The 17,574-nt window shown below is 43.5% G+C and overlaps 1 protein-coding gene across 1 annotated transcript in view; it reads right to left on the minus strand.

Moving 5' to 3' along the window:
* Myrfl (myelin regulatory factor like) overlaps window positions 1-17,574 on the minus strand; it is a 112,188-nt gene that overhangs the window by 63,492 nt on the left and 31,122 nt on the right. The window contains exons 2-5 of the mRNA XM_028759039.1: window positions 15,310-15,400; window positions 4,621-4,688; window positions 4,299-4,530; window positions 3,556-3,647 (exon numbers count right to left, since the gene is read on the minus strand). Coding sequence (XP_028614872.1) covers window positions 3,556-3,647; window positions 4,299-4,530; window positions 4,621-4,688; window positions 15,310-15,400 — 483 coding nt within the window. The remainder of the gene's footprint in view (window positions 1-3,555; window positions 3,648-4,298; window positions 4,531-4,620; window positions 4,689-15,309; window positions 15,401-17,574) is intronic.

Consider the following 17,574-nt stretch of genomic DNA (forward strand, 5'->3'; position numbering starts at 1 on the left):
TAATATAATATAATATAATATAATATAATATAATATAATATAATATACTAGTAATATAGGTGTTGGTAACTTTCACCTGCTGCTATGTCCATGAGATTTTCTTTATTATTGCTTCACTATCATTACTTACTATTGCTGCAAATGGCATTCCTCCATTTGTTTTCATTACCTCTCCAAGATCAGTTGTAGAACCTGCCATTGACAACCATCTGAGTTACAAGGAATGCAACAACAGATGTTCTGAGCCCCGTGCCTTTTGGCGGGTGTGTGTTTACTTTTCTGTTAGGTCTAGTCCCACCCTGCATCACAGGCTGGGAGGATACGTCTGAGGATGTGTCACCAAATGCTTCCAGAGTGGTTATGAGATGGGGGTTCTAAGTCTCCTTCACAAGTGTTGACACTGGGGTTCAAAGACCTCAAATAATCCTCTCGGTATCACAGCCATGAAGAAAACCCAGATGCCAACTTCCCTCTTCCCTTCAAGTAATCTAAGGATCCCTAGAGAAAACCTAACACACCAAGGGCAGATTATCCCACTCTACTGGAGAAAGTCCTTGGCTTGTGTCTGGATGCCTTTCGAAATACCCTGTTCATCTTGCTTTAAAACACTCTCAGAGGTGAATGAAGAAGAAGTTATGATTCATGTTTGACTATTTAAGGAAGTCATGCTTAGAGAGTTCCAACTGCTAGAGAGATGAATCAGACACATCTCCATTCTATATGACATGTTCGGTTAGTGTACCTCTCACTGTGATCCTGTCTCTAGGGCTGAAAAACCCTTTCATACTTGATGTTCAAAATACAGAAGAGTCGGGGCTAGAGAGATAGCTTACTGCCTTAAGAGCACTTGCTACTCTGGCAAAGGATCTGATAATAGTTTCCAGCACCCACAAGGTAGCTTAAAATCACCTATAACTCCAGGTCCAGAGCATCCAACACCCTCTTGTGATCTCCAAAGGTACAGGACACACACATAGCATACTTACATACATGCAGGCAAAACACTTCATATGTTTAAAATTGTGTGCGTGCGTGCATGCATGCGTGTGTGTGTGTGTGTGTGTGTGTGTGTGTATTAAAGGGTCCCAGGGAAGACACAAAGCCTCTCTTACTCAGACGGCAAGTAAGGTCAGGAGCCAGAGAACAGGAGTCTACAGCAATATTTATCTCTTCCACCCCCATGGAATATTCTAGATCTGTTCACACCAACAGAGCAATTCTACATCTCAAACTCCACAAAGGGTGCCAGGGAAGCCTCGCCCAGTGTGTGCTGCTGGGGGAAGGTCATCAGCTGTGATAGCTAGTCCTCACTGTAGACCTGTTGAGATTCAGTATCACCATGGAAACATACCTCTGGAGATGTCTATAAGAACACTTCTGGAAATGCTCAACTGAGCAGGGAAGAGCATTCATCTTATATTTGCATTGCAGAATTTTATATGTGTATGGCAGGATCCTATAATGTACATGGCAGGGTCCTATAAGTGCATAGCAGGATCCTATATGTGCACGGCAGGACCCTATGGACTGCAATCCATGGCTGAATAAACAGGAAAGAAGTGGGGAGCAGGGTTGCATCCCAGCATTCATTTCACTCTGCTTTCTGACCATGGATGCAGCATGACCGGAAGCCTTAGACTCATGCTGGCATGTCTTCCCCATAGCGGCAGAGCACACCTGCAAACTGGGAGCCAAAATAAACTGCTTTGGCTCCCATTAAATTGCTTTTGTCAGGCATTTGGAAACAATGTGAGAATAGAACTAATATATTAGCAAAGCCTTGTGGGTTGATTTAGAAGATCTTCATTCATTAAAGAAACACATATATACACATATACATACACACATATGCAATCCGACTCCTGATGGTAAGACTAGCACAGGCTTTTCCTTCCACTGTCAAGTGTTGTAAGGGCCCTTGGTCTCTGTATCACCAAATCAAACAGCAGCTCTCTACCAGAAAATGTATACCAAACCCATCAATGCTATGCATCTGAATTAGCTAAGCCTTTTATGCTTTCTGTTTCTCTGAGGGCTTTTTGGTTCTGAAAATTGCTTCTTTTTCATTCTCAAACAGTTATCTGGAACCAATTCCCTTCAGTCAGCTTTCCAGTGACCTTTAAAGGGGACTTAAGGGATCCAGGAGTCCCTCCCTGCTGGAACAGCTCTGTTGTTCCTCAGAGCTCCCTTTGAAGATGGTGAAAAATCAATACCTGTTCTGAGAGAGCAGCCAAAAACCATCCCAGAATGAAGCTTAACTCTGGAATGGCCAAGACTAATTGAAAAGCATTATGGCCCTTTGAGGAAACTCATGGAAGATCTGAGTGGCTTGCTGTGTGTCACCCAGGCAACTGGGGCATCCGCAGGACAGTGGGCAGAGGGTTCCCTCAGCTCCCTGGAAATGTGATCACTGTTTATGTTCTAGCTGTGTTTGTGTTCTTCAAATTCTGAAGAAACTAGGGCAACCTTTTGCAGAAAGGCAGACAGAGGTTCTACATCCAAAAGCAGGGATTTAGTAAGCATTCAGTGCTTCAGTGGTCAGGGAGAAAAGGCTAATGGCTGGTACTCAAAGATCAATGAGACAGGAAAGGAGGTAGTAAGAGGCTCAAAGGTCAACCTGAACAGAACTGACGTCCATGCTATTCTAACATGAACACTCTCAGAGATGACCACATTTGGGACTTGGCTAAGAGGGTGTTGTCATTATCTTTAACCACAAACAACAAAGCCACATACACACAAGCCCATGTCTGAAACCAGTGGTCTCTGGAAGAGTCCTCTCCCATCACAGGGTTAGTTAAGTCAAAGGCAGAAACCCGAGCTGGTAAGAAGCAGCCGGTCCCTCCTTTCAGAACATCCATCGTGAGAGTTTGGGACCAGGAATAGGAGGAGGAACCCCTGGAGGAAACCTTGGGTTTCTCACGAAACTGACTCCTGGAGATAAAACATGGGATTTAGACACTGAACTTAGGGCACGATTCACACTGCACACATTTGAATGTTTGTAGTAGCAAGCAGAATTGGCCTGGAGTAGAATGGAGTGGAATCCCTTCTCCTAAGAATTCCAACAGTTTGCCTTCAGATTGAAAAGACCAAGATACTCCCAAGTCCATCACTTTAAGCTTAAAACAAATGTGCTACATTTTATATAAGACAACGCACATGTGTATATGTATACACACACACACACACACACACATACACTTGACCAAAATAAAGTTATAAAAGGTCATGGGTGATAAGGAAACAGGCAGCCAATAGGCTCTTGAAAGCTCTGTGTATACCATTTCCCCAGGCTTGGAGCCTGTCCCTCTGAGACTGAGAGCGTTTCTCTTGAAATAGACAGCACTTTACCTCCATAGGAGAGACAGAGCTGTGGGTGCCCCCGAGGGCACCTGTGTGACTTACTTCACGGAAGATACATCAATAGGATAGAATACAGTTCCAAAGCCCATTGTTGGTCTTCTACGAGCTGCTGAGAGGCAGGTCAAAAGCCTTCACCCGACAACCAAGGCTTTCATGCCTTGGTTTTGTCGCAAAGCCACACTTACTCACTTGGTCTGAAGTGGTGGGCCCATGCGCGGCAGTCCCACGAGTCCTCTTGTATCTGCGAGTGCTTTCTCTTCTTTGTCGGGGGTAACGAGGCTCTAACGTCGAGAAACAGAAAGGTTGGTTAGCGTCTTTGCTTCGTGTTGCACGGAAGCAAACTTGAATTTCCCAGACCTTCGCTCTCTGACTTCCCAAGTCTAATTCCAGTTCTTTTAAGGTTTCTTGGGTGCTACTATTCTGAAATGTAGTCTTTCTGTAGCCAATCAATGGAAGTCCACCTGCCTGAAATGTATAGTCTCAAAGCAGAGGAGACTCGGACTGAACATCTGTGAGTTCTCTTTGCATGGAACTTGATCACATTCACAGATGGCCCTGGCTTTCCAGAGAAGGCGGGATAGAAGCCAGAAAGAGGAAAGAAGAAGAAGAAAACCCTTGATTGACAGTTATCTAAGACCTAACTCGTTCTCAAACTGCCCTGAGGCCCTCAGCTGGAGGCAGCAGAAGCAAGCGCTGCTTCATCCCGTCACCTGGAGTTGTTATACATATTCCTGACATTTTCACTTTTCCTTGGGTGAGGACCTTGAATGGAAGAGATTTTTAACGAAAAGACTAAGCCAGGAACACGGGAGTCTCATAGTGCCCTTTGTACGTCTCCACACTGCCACCTGCTGGACAGGCTGCCGCGGTCCCTTCTGGCACTCCCGCGGTGGATGCCCTGGTGATTCGTAACTAAGTATCTTATCCTTTACCCAGGAACGTGGCACGAAGGCTGCTGATGGTAAGAGCAGCTCATCCCCAGTCCAGAGGGTCCGGTGTGGTGCCTGGAGGTGGCGGGGTGACTGGACTCCGGGTAGCCGTTCTGAAAGCTGCCGGGCATGCCTTGGGATGGATGCTCAGGCAGCGGCCCGGGTGTTGTGGTGGCGTGGAGGAAGGCAGCTGGGATCCTTCCTGCAGTAGGTCTCGGGGTCCAGCAGCATGCACCTGCGGGGGAGACAGGAGCGACAGGTACCTCTCATTCTCACTACCCAGGCTTGAGTCAGCCATGGCAAGGTGCTATGTGGATGGACTCACCTTTGACCTGTGGAGGAGAACGTGGGTCGGATGCAGAGTAGGGTGGGGTATCAGGGAGCTGTCGTTGCCTGGAGATTAGAAATATTGCTTTTCTTTTTGCTCTGGTTTCATGTCCTGTTTTTAGTCACCAACGGGAGACAATCTTCCGTGGGCAGCACCCCAGGGCCAGAGAGGAAAGCTAAGCTCCTCAGACGGCGCCCTGTGTGACAGGCTGGGCTTCAAGTCCCACCTCTTCTCTTCACCTCTCCTGGCCCCTGACCTCCCCAAAATAGAAATCATTACCACACTCTCTCCAGAGAGGATTTGTGAGAATTATGGAAGTGTCCACAAAGTCTGAGCTGTAACACTCCAAACTTTGGTTCAATAGAGTGGAAAATGTCACTGAAGCTTGCTCTTCCCAAGCTCTTGGAAGTTACTCAAGGGTTCCAGAAAAGGAACATCATAAAAGGAGATAAAAGTTGGCTTTTGGGCTGGGGAGATGGCTCAGAGGTTAAGAGTACTGACTGCTCTTCCAGAGGTCCTGAGTTCAATTCCCAGCAACCACATGGTGGCTCACAACCACCTGTAATGGGATCTGGTGCCCCCTTCTGGCCTGCAGGCATATGTGCAGACAGAACATTGTATACATAAAAAATAAATAAATCTTTAAAAAAAAAGTTGGCTTTCATCTGTCAGTATTTGGGGGCTTGAGGAGAGGAGGAGTTAAGTGAGGGGGAGGGGAAATGGAGAGGCAATGGGGTTAAGATATGACACGAATGTATGAAAATGTCACTTTGATGTCCATCGCTTTGTATGCTGTTTTAAAAAGTAATTTTTAAATAAAAAAAGTTTAAGTTATAGCCTCAAACTGGCTCTTTAAAAGTTATAATAAGGAAGAGAGAATATATATTCATCTTTATCAATGTAAAGAAGTACAGAGGTATGAACGCTAAAAGGTTTAGAGTACCCCAGGCTAGACCACCACAGACTGCATTTCAGTAATACAGTGGCAGCAGAGCTTGGATGGCAGAGCTGGGTTAGCAGAGACTATCTGGGTCTGGCAGGGAGAATGTCCATCAAACAGAGCTCCAAAACAAAGCTCGGGACACCTCAACCTTCAAATTTAGAAGAAGGGTAGATTTGGAAATAGGATAGGATGTAGGAGGAAGAAACAAGCAGACCCTTGGGTAACCCCCATTCATCACTCCAAAGCTGAAAAGGTTTGTTTTCTGAGGAAAGGGAGGCAGGAAGGCTGTAGCACAGGTGACCAGGCACAATTAAGCCTGCTGGGATGAACACGGAAGGGCGAGTCATAAATCTAAATACTGATGCTGGGGACAGACCTCTGTGGTGGAGAGCTTGCTTAGCACGTGTTAGGTCCTGAGTTCGATCCCCAGCACTGCAGAAGAAAGTGAAATCTCAGTGCTGAACTGTAAGGCCCTTCCTCAGCTCCACTCTGCATGTGTCTAAGCAGATTTAACACAAGTGAGAAGCTGGAGTATTACGCCGAAGGGACAGCGAGTGTGCTGCGGAGAAGGAGGGTCACGTTCTTTCAATAATATATGATGAAATTATTTGTGTGTCTGTATATATGTATATATGTGTGTGTGTGTGTGTGTATGTATGTGTGTATGTGTGTATGTGTCTATATATGTGTGTGTGTATGTGTGTATATATGTATGTGTGTATGTATGTATGTATGTATGTATGTGTATGTATGTGTGTATGTATGCATGTGTGTATGTGTATGTATGCATGTGTGTATGTATGTATACATGCATGTATGTGTGTATGTATATATGCATGTGTGTATGTATGTATGTGTATGCATGTGTGTGCATGTATGTATGTATGTGTGTATGTGTGTATGTATGTGTGTGCATGTTTGTATGTGTGTATGTATGTGTGCGTATGTATGTATGTGTGTGTATGTGTGTATATGTATGTATGCATGTGTGTATGTGTGTGTATGTATGTATGTATGTGTGTATGTGTGTGTATATATGTATGTATGTATGTATGTGTGTATGTATGTATGTGTGTATGAGTGAATGGTGTGTGTGTGCACACATACATGTGTAGGACAGAAGAAGGTGTCAGATTCTTTGGAGCTGGAGTTACAGGTAGTTGCGGGCTGCCACATGTGGATGTTAATGGAGCTTGTGTCCTCACATGGTCGCTGAGCCATCTCTCCTCCCTCCCCCCCCCCCAATTTAACAATCTTAATTGGAAATAAATAGCTAGTCCTGATCACTCCTCAGTGAAGTCCCTCCTTTGAACATGATGATCTGCACACAGACCTGACACAGATCAGTGAAACAGTAGATATTGCCAGAAAGCCTGTGACACTTAAGCCAGAGCAGCCAGCCACATAAGGAATGCAGAAGAATCCCCAATGGCTCTCCTGTCTATGAAATGCATGGTCAGCTCCTGCCAGACCTGATCTCCCAGCCAGTGGAGACTGTAAGCTGTGGGAGGGCATAACTCCCCAAAGACGCTGCAAAGTGAACAAAATCAACAGGATTCCGGAGAGATGTTAGATTTGGAGGTAGGAAGTGGCAGGGAGTGATGGTCTGTTTACAGCTCTTAGCTAACCAAAGTTGACATTCCAATACAAACGCACAGCCCTTCAGACCTGAGGAATCAGGAAAGACTTTGGGACAAACAAGGATGCTGAAACTTACCGGGGCATCTTGGCAAACAGAGGGGTACCCCAGCGTCTGTGTCCAAATGCCTACATCTCTTGTGAGTCTCTGAGTTGTTGCCGTGTGTGTGTATGTGTGTGGTGTGTGTGTTGGGGAACTGCAAAGTGAACCAGTTCTCAAGAGAAAGTCTACAGTTGGTGCCTGTCAAAACAAAAGTCATCCACTGTTCAGAGAAGTGTAGGTGAGCCCCTGCACCCAGCAACTGCAGTGCACGTGTGTGGCGGTAATGTCAGAGGATTTTAAGGGTTGCTTGTCGTCAGCATGGTTTGCTCCCCAGCTCCAAATCCAGCACAGCCAGATCCATTTCCTTATTATCAGCCCAAGCTCAGTACATTTCATGGATTTAGAGAGATGTCACAGTTCTTTTTCAGAGAATTTAAAGGAAGAATTTATGAGTGCTATCTTCAAAACTAGACAAATTGGTCGGGCGGTGGTGGCGCACGCCTTTAATCCCAGCACTTGGGAGGCAGAGGCAGGCGGATTTCTGAGTTTGAAGCCAGCCTGGTCTACAGAGTGAGTTCCAGGACAGCCAGGGCTACACAGAGAAACCCTGTCTCGAAAAATCAAAAAAAAAAAAAAAAAAAACTAGACAAATTGTCAAAAATAAACACCCCCCCCTTTTTCAATTAATTGTTTACAATTGTAATTACTCTGCACTCTGAAGTCCCCCCCCCCATCAGTAGTGAGGACCCTGGCAGCATTCACCAGGTTCTTTGGGACCTTCGTGCTCTGAATTTGTCTCTTACATCAAAGGGATTTCCATAAACCAGGCAGACACCAAGGAGTGATTGACACGTGGGTCACTCTTTGAGTGGCTAACACTGTTTCTAGCTTTTGGAATAGATGGCTATTTAAAAAAAAAAAAATCAAGAGATTCTTAGCAGCCAACAAACAATGTACGAATTAGCCTTCTAATTTCCTTGCTTTTGGACATACACTCTGCTGTTTTCCTTTGGGGGGATTAATGGAGACACAAGGTCTTCTGGAGGCTGGGGGCTATGTAAACCAAGAGGAGATCAAAGAGGTTTTACCTTTCAGTGGCTGAGGTCATAGGTACCTCTATGCCCTGTGCCCAAAGCAGCCAGTGTTACTTTCAGACGGCAATGTTGATGGATTCCCAGACTTACTGACTGCATACTAGGCTATTAACTCCATGTGACAGCAGGCATCAACGCACGACTGTCATGTGACTATCCTGGTGAGACCAGCTACAGTCAGTTCAGTTGCCAGGTCCCCAGTTTCCTCCCGTGACTCCCCTGTGTTCACACTCACGCCAGCTGTACCTCTCTGAAACCCCACAGTGAGCTCAGCTCAGCACAGTACCGCTCCAGAGCGGGAACCCCATAAACACGAAAGATTAAAACAAAGCATGAACATGCTCTTCGTGTAAGTTCATATACGAGGCCTGTCATGGCCACCACGTCTGAAATGGCGGCCTTCCTCAGCCCTCAGTTTCTACTTATCTAGTGTGTCTTCATCTCACTAAGGGACTCCAGACCATCTGCCATTGTCTCTCTGCTCCCACTGGAGAGACTCTAACAGTGGTGGCACGCCAAGACTGAGGAAAGCAAATGGCTCACCCCAAGAGCCAGCAACAAGGAAATGCATTGTCTGAGGAGAGTCTCCAATCCATACTGAAGCCTATAACGAGTTGGTCTGTCTTTTATTACCTTCAAATGCATCACCAATCCTGGAGGGGGAAAAAAACTGGGTGTCCTGCCAGGACAGACTGCTCTTCCCCCTCAGTAAACTCTCACTCAACAAGGAATCCGTGTGGTTCATCCATGGTTGTATCTCATCCTCAACTACAAAATAATTGTTATGGATGATGTGTCCTGATGTGGACCGTCGTGTTAAAGATGCATCTTAATTGTAAGTGTACACTGCTCCGTAGTCCCCCAGAGATCAATATTTGACCAAGTACAGTTAGAATTTGTAATTATTACCCTGAAATTGAGATTTTTATTTTTTGGTACGGTAACACTGAAAACATATCAGTGGCTAAGATATCCCAAGAAAGCCATTCAACAGGACAGCAAGAAACAAGACAGGGAAGACGCCAAAATTCCCCTCCAGCCTGCTTGCAGGCTGCATGGCTCTGGCTCTCTTGCCATCCCTCCCCTGCTGCTTGAGAGACAGAGACCCTGTCTGTTGAATCTTGTCTGAGCCTGTCACCAGGCTAAATCTCAACAGCCACTGTCTCACCTGATGTCGGTCGTCCCAGATGTAGAAGTGCTCTGATTGTCCTCACTCCCCAATGAAGCCAAGACTGATGATATTACACAGTATGCCCCGGGATTGATCAGAACGGAGGCTACAGCAGAGCTTTCCTTCCCTGCTTTCAATGCAGATCAAGCTAATCCTACTCACTATCATAGGCAACTTCATTTGTCTTTACAAATGCCCTTAGGGTGAGGAGGAGAAAGCGCTGCTTTAGCCTAGGCGTTCTCTCTAGGCTCCTTTGAACCCAGGAATTAAATGGGTCAGCGAATTCACAGAGTTGTCTAAGAGCTCTTCCCACAGAACGACCGTTGCAGCTCACCCCTTTCCACAACTTCAAGGGAAAAGGGTTCAGCACCATGTTGCGGGGGCCACAGAAATGTAAGGTACTCCTGAATCCTTACCCATCCGAGTCCTAACTAAAACTTAGAACCCTAGATGCTTAAGCCAAACCTTTAGACAAAGGTAAAATAAAACCAGGTACGACCCCTTTGTGACCTATGTGTCCCCACCCCCTATGATGTCTCCTCTACTATGAAGTCCCCACACGTCCTCACACAGCCAAAGCTATGTTAGGTACACAGGATAACATTTTGCCCTATTGCTATTTATGCCTCTGTAATATATTACCTAGGGATGCTTAGTTTTTTTTTTTTTTTTTTTTTTTTTTTTTTTTTTTTTTTTTTAGGTTTTTTTCGAGACAGGGTTTCTCTATGTAGCCCTGGCTGTCCTGGAACTCACTCTGTAGACCAGGCTGGCCTCGAACTCAGAAATCCGCCTGCCTCTGCCTCCCAAGTGCTGGGATTAAAGGCATGCGCCACCACTGCCCGGTTTACCTAGGGATGCTATATCCATCTGTGATGCTGTAATTTTTTTTTAAAGATTTATTTATTTATTTTATTTATGAATAGTACATTGTAGCTGTCTTCAGACACACCAGAAGAGGTCATCCAATCTCATTACGGATGGTTTTGAGCCACCATGTGGTTGCTGGGATTTGAACTCAGGACCTCTGGAAGAACAGTCAGTGCTCTTAACCGCTGAGCCATCTCTCCAGCCCCTGTAATTTTTTTTTTAAACATGGTCTTACTATATAAGCCTGGCTGGCCTGGAACTCACTATGTCACTATGTAACTGAGGCTGGTCTTGAAGTCACAGAGCTCCACCTGCCTCTGCCCTCTGAGTGCTGTGTGCATCACATGTGTCCCTGGTGTCCAAAGAGATAAGAAGAGAGCATCAGGGTTGTGCTGCCATTACAAATGGTTGTGAGTCACCAGGTGGATGATGGGATTCTAACGTGACAAGTGTTCTTAACTACCAAGGCAATTCTCCATCCCTGACAATGGCCTTTCTTAATGGCCATTAATGAGCAATTTAGTAGAAGAGGGAATAACTCAAGACTGTGGTAAACACAGATCTGAAATTCCTCTCTGCCCAAGCCAAAAAAATAAATAAATAAAAATAAAGCCCTATATCTCAGAGATATTGGGTTCAATACCACCAACAACCTCCATAAAGAAGACTGGTATTCTAAAATGCTCAAAATTGAAAGTATAGTACTTTTGTATTGTAAAGTAAATCAAGTCTGTATTGACATCATGCTCATCAAACCAGCCCAATACCCTGAAGGTCATGGCTGAACCTGTTTCTCCCTGCTCCTGCTCAGACGTCTGACTTTCCCGCCTGCATATAAGCATGTTCTATCAAGAAGCAACAGGCTCTCTGATCATGGGACCCTGGCAATCTTTGCAAAGCCACAGCTTGGATCTCTTTTGAGTCATACTTGTCGATAGATCATTGTAGGTACTTTTAATATATTTCCTGGGTTTTGTGTTTTTCCAAAGCATTCTTCAAAATAGCCATCAGTCTTAAAGCCACATGTAGAAGAAAGGACACATGTGATATCACTAGGCAAGGTTTACGCTCAACTTTGCACTGGACCATCACTGTGTAACTCTAGACCTCAGCCTCCTCCTTTTCTATTTCTATAGGTAAATGTATGGCATCACACACATAATTAAGTGTAGAACACTACTGCCCAGCGCTAGTAGATACTCAACAAAACCCGTCTCCCATCTCCCTTATTCATAGCCTGCTCTTTCAACCCACTCCCAAAGATACAGAGTGGATTCTCTTAGGAAAACCAGGCCTGAATCTTATTAGCAATAGCTAAGGTTGTGGGTAGATATCGATGGGTCTACAGGAAGGACCATGATTGTCATGGACACATCTTAATGGCCTGAGGGACTTAGGGTACAACCAGACTTTCCACATAAGAAGGTGGTTCTTTGAATTAGGTTTCTGTTTATATCCTTCACCCCAAACAGCTGTTGTGCTCCCACTTAAATGAGGAAGCTAAAGTGTTTATCTCATAGGAAGAGGGTATGGAAGAGGAGTGATAGACCCTAAGCAGAGATGGGATGATTCATGATCCAGTGGTCCAGCAAAGCAAGAGAAATAACCCAATGTTCTAGGACACAGTAGAGTGAGTATGCTTCATGATAAATAACTACATATCTCAAAATAACCGAGAGGATTTTAAATGTTGCCACCATAAGTAATAGTGAATATCTGAGCTGATGGTTATAATAATTACCTCGACTTGACTTGATCATTGTACAGTTTGTACTTTGAGTGTCCTGTCACTGCCCCCAGAAATACACCTAATTATGATTCCATTTAAAACATACATTTTAAAATGTTCCAACCAGATTTATCAGGGAAAATTAGAGAACAAAGCATTAATACGAAGAAAAAAAAAGCTCTCACTAGATCTTTCAGAGGATAAAGGGGTGATGAGATACGCCATGAACACTGTGTGGCCATAAATTTGATGACTTGGATGAAATGGACCAACAACTCCTTAGGAAAGTTGTTGGAAAAGCTGCCAACATACACACGCACACAAACAGGCACACACACACACACACACATGGCAGGAGCTGCTGTGCATTTGTTCATGCTGTTTGTATTGTTGGTGTTCTTTGAAATGACTGCATTGCCCAGGCCGTCTTCAAACTCGTGAAGCTCCTGCCTGGACTTCCCACGTAATCAGGATGACAGGTGCACGTCACTGTGCTAGGCTAGAAGTAGTGTTGATAGTCCTGAATCTACCCACACACTTCCATTCAGATAATGAAAGAAGAGAGAGAATTTCCTAATTGCTTAGAAGAGGCTGTAATTGCTTTACTTGCAAATTGGAGTAATTGCCGTACAATTCTGTGTAAGAAAGGAAAATGGGGGATTCAGGTTCTCCTGAACATAGGTGCAAATCCTCAACGGGCCAGGTGGTGGTGCATGCCTTTAATCCCAGCACTCAGAAGGCAGAAACAGGCAGATCTCCATGAGTTCAAGGCCAGCCAGACCTACATACACAGCAAGCTATAGGCTGACGGAAAATGTTCACAAATTACAGCTAACAAGATTCGTAGGTCCAGAATTCTTTTTAAGTTTTCTAAACCAAAAGAAAGAAACTCTAGTTTTTAAGAATAGACATAAAAATTAAAGGATAATTTATCATAAAAAATTGAATAAATGGTAAAGGAACACGCAATATTATGCCTAGAATCATTACCAATTAGAAAGAAAAACTAAAACACAATGAACAACTATAAACTTGTTAGCATGGCTACATTCTGTTAGAATGGCTACAGTTTATTTGTCAGGACGCTACATTTTGTTTGTTAGGATGCTACATTTTGTTTGTCAGGAGCTACATTTTGTTAGGATTGCTACATTCTATTAGAATGGCTCCATTTTGTTAGGATGGCTCCATTTTGTTTGTTAGGATGCTACATTTTGTTAGGATGGCTAAATTCTGTTAGGATGCTACATTTTGTTAGGATGGCTACATTTTGTTTTAAATTGATGATTCTGACAATGAAGAGAAGCAACTGGATGACTGATAGATTATAATGGTAATATAAAATAGCATGATAACAAGAGAATACGTGGCAATTTTTAACAGCTGCAGTTGCGTTTACAATATGACCAAGCAGTCTTTATGCTACATAGTTAGTCTAAAGACATTTAAACTCTGGGTTACACACACACACACACACACACACACACACACACACACCTAAGAGGATGGGCTAGAGAGATTGTTCAGTGGGTAAGAAGGCTTTCCCACAAGCAGGAGGACTGAGTTTTGGTCCCTAGCACCCATTTGGAAAGCAACGTGTGGCCTCATGCATACACCTGTAACCCACGGACTGTGTGGGGTCAGAGGTGGAAGGGAGGTACTTGATAGAAGCCAAAACAGCTCTAGATTCAGAGAGAGGCCATGTCTCAAAAGAATAAGGTAGAGAGTGGCAGAGCAGGATACTGCATTCTTCTCTGATGTATGCATGTACATATATGCACATAAAAATAAGTAACCAAAAATCTGTGTATGAAGATGTTTGAGTTTGGGAGTGGCTAAACCATGGTGTACGGTAGCATGTAGAGGAGTCTTTCTCAGGAATAGAAGAAATGAGCCAATGGCCAGAGGCATTCTAACTGGAAGACAACAGATTCAGCAAGTATCCTATGGCTTCCTTTATTTGACATTCCGGGGAGAAAAAAAATAGAATTATAGAGACAGAGAAGAGAAATCAATGGGTACCAGAGATTAGGGGGACTGTTCTATATTATAACTATAGTGGGACTCTATGAGATTATCAAAACTTAGAGTACTCAAATAGTGTTGCTGAGCCCTGAAAAGATGGCTCTGTGGTAAAGAGCACTTACTGCTCCTCCACAAGACCAGAGTTCAGTTCTTATCACCCACCTGGTGTGGTTCATAACCCACCCTAAGGATCCAGTGCTTTCTTCTGGCCTCTGAAGACACCTGGCATATAGTCACACAAGTGTGCACACACACGTGCACACACACACGCACACATTTATAATTTTTTTGAAGTGCATTGAGTTTGCTATATGTAAGTTAAACATAAAAGAAATCTGTAGTCGCTATATCATTGTCAAAAAAAGCAAACGACACAGACATACCTTTCTCTCAAAAAGTTAAGAAAATTCATGAACATTCTTCTAGACTGATCAAGAAAAGGAAAGATATCACTGACTCCAAGAGCAACAGGAGACTCACAGTACAGATCCTACAGATGTTAGAACATAGCAGGGAAGGACTGGAGAGGTGGCTCCGCAGTTAAGAGCACCCGGTTGCTCTTGCAAAAGACCTGGGTTTGGTTCCCAGCACTCATATGGTGGCTTGCAGCCATCTACAACTCCACTGAGAAGGGATTCGATGCCCTCTTCTGAGTTCTGCAGGTACCAGGCATGCACATGGTGTACATACATATACACAGACAAATACACATGGACATAAAAATAATTAAAGTATATAATAAGGAAATGTAAACAACTCATGTCATTGAGGTAAAATCAATAAATTCACTGGAAGCCACGAACAGCCTAAGCTGGTACCTACTGATCAGTAACCTGAATATCTCCTAGATCTAGTATCTACTCAGATACTGGACGTGTTGCAAAGGAAGGGATTGAGAGAGCGAGAATAACTTCCTTGGGAAAAAAAAAAAAGCACCAGGCCCAGGTAATGAAACCTTCCCAAGGTTTATAGAAGAAATAAGATTAATTCTACTCAAGCTCTTGCAAACACACACACACACACACAGAGAGAGAGAGAGAGAGAGAGAGAGAGAGAGAGAGAGAGAGAGAGGCAAAGGCAACACTCTGCTGATCATTCAATTACATCACAATTTTAAATACATCAAATGGAGACTGGTCCGCCATTACTGTGGCGAGCGGGGCCACCATTACTTACAAGGCTCCTAAATCAAGGTCATTGCCCAAAAATTCTTCAAGTAGACTTGTATCCAGGGTTGGGTTCTCCAGAGTGCCACTGGCTCCCTGTGCTGCAAAGAAAAATCGAAAGTCTTGAGAACCACAGTGTTTCAGAGTGACTGCTAAAACCTGGGCAAGCAGATACCCAGACTTACAATGCATTTATTGGGAAATGTAGTCTCTCTGCCATTTAAATACTTCCTTCAGAAATTTCTTTAGGTCACCCTTTCCAGCAAGACTTCCTGGTATTATTTATCTAAGAACAAATAGTTCTGTTTTATTTTAGCCAATCCTCCTACTAAGTGTTCTGATCATTTGTTCTGATCATCTTTCTCCTGACTGAGGCTGGTATAATGCTCTGCTCACGAGCCCCTGTAACACTGAAACGCTTGCTTGTCGTGTGCACTGTTGAAAATCTGCTTTCCCTTGCCCCTCCCCTTGCCCCTCCCCTTGCCCCTTCTATCTCCACCTGTCCCTCCCCCTCCTCTTCCTCTCTTCTCCTTTAAGGAGAGGAACTGCATCTTCCTTATTTGTCCACATTGATCCAAGGCATGAAAGAAGCAAGCAACAGTATCATTGGTCAGGTAGATAGACAAATAGCGGATGAATGGGTGAGTGGACGGATGGACACACGGGTTGCTGACCGCTTTGACAGACATAAGTTCAGCATCTTCTTTACACTTTTGTTAGACTTCCTAGCATATCACAGTTCTGTCTTTCTTCTTGACTTACAAAATGAAAAGAAAATACTTATTTTTCACTGATTGTAGTGAATATTACTAGAATTTTAAAAGAATATAAAATACAGTGTAAAAATATAATGAGGAAGAGAAAAAAAGCATTTTGGGGGGTTGCTGAAATGACTTAGCAGGGAAAAGGAGCTTTCTGGACAAGCCTGACCACCTGAGTTTGATCCCTGGGAAATACTGTGCAAAGGGAGAACCCGCTCCAGAATGTTGTTTTCCACCCTACATACATACACACATGCCACCCTCACACACACACACACACACACACACATCACACACACACTCACACACACATACACACACACAGTAATAATAAATAAACTAGACACTTTCTCCAGCAGTGAAAATGATTTTATACTTAACAAACTCAAGAGAAAGATAACTGATTATCTCAAATGATCAGACCATCAAATAGGATGGTTGGCTAAAATAAAACATGAAAACTAATTGTTCTTATATAAATAATACCAACTAACGTTCAGATGAATATAATGGGGGAGATTTCATTGAAAATAACAAAAAACCTAAAACACTTAAGCATATATTTAAGAATGCCTTTTAATTTGTTTCTTATTTTAGCATACTAACTAATAAATTTCATGATTTCACCTTCATATATATTAATTACTATACCAGAATAATTTTTAACTAAAAGTCTCTATCCGAGGTTGTAGGGTGAGATTTAAGTAAGCGGAGAGACCTACAGTGTTCTTTACCTGACTCCGTATTACAAAGTTTTCAGTGGATGTCATTTGGAACATCTGCCATGTCACTGTGACTCTTCTGAGGCGACCCTCGCAAAGCCACCAGCAGCACACAGGTCCAGCACGTGGCCTCCACAGACAGAGCCAGGCAGAACAGCAGAGCTTTGGCCAGTGACCAACTCGATTATTTCAACCAATAATTTGAATGAACAGATTTTACATCTGGCATTTTAGATGAAATCATACAATGGTAAGGGGGAGGGGAACTACTAGATAGTTCTAGATATTTCTGCTGTTTGCCTAAATCCTGGTTTTGTGTCTTCCCTTCTGAGTCCTGCTTATTCCACTTTTACTCCAATTGCATGTCAAACTGTTGAACACACACAATAACCCACTTCTTCAAGGTGTCCGTGCCACTTAAATCAACTGCTCTCCACACCGAAATGCTTTGAAATAATTCTTTAAATGATTTCTTCCTAGCATGTCGTGGGGACATACACAGCCCATAGGTAGAGGCAGGAGGATCTCTGTGAGTTTAAGGCCAGCCTGGTCTCTACAGTGAGCTCCAGGACAACCAGGAATACACAGAGAGACCCTGTCTCAAACAAACAAACAAACAAACAAATACTTATTTCAAGATATAAATGTAACAAAATGACACAGAAGAAAGTAAGAGCTATATGAATGGGCACACTGAAGGGACAGAAGTGACCCAAGATAAAGAAATATAGATATAGATATAGATGATATAGATATAGATATAGATATAGATATAGATATAGATATAGATAT

Source organism: Grammomys surdaster, unplaced genomic scaffold (assembly GCF_004785775.1).
Source record: "Grammomys surdaster isolate TR1022 unplaced genomic scaffold, NIH_TR_1.0 126271, whole genome shotgun sequence".
Lineage (NCBI taxonomy): Eukaryota > Metazoa > Chordata > Mammalia > Rodentia > Muridae > Grammomys > Grammomys surdaster.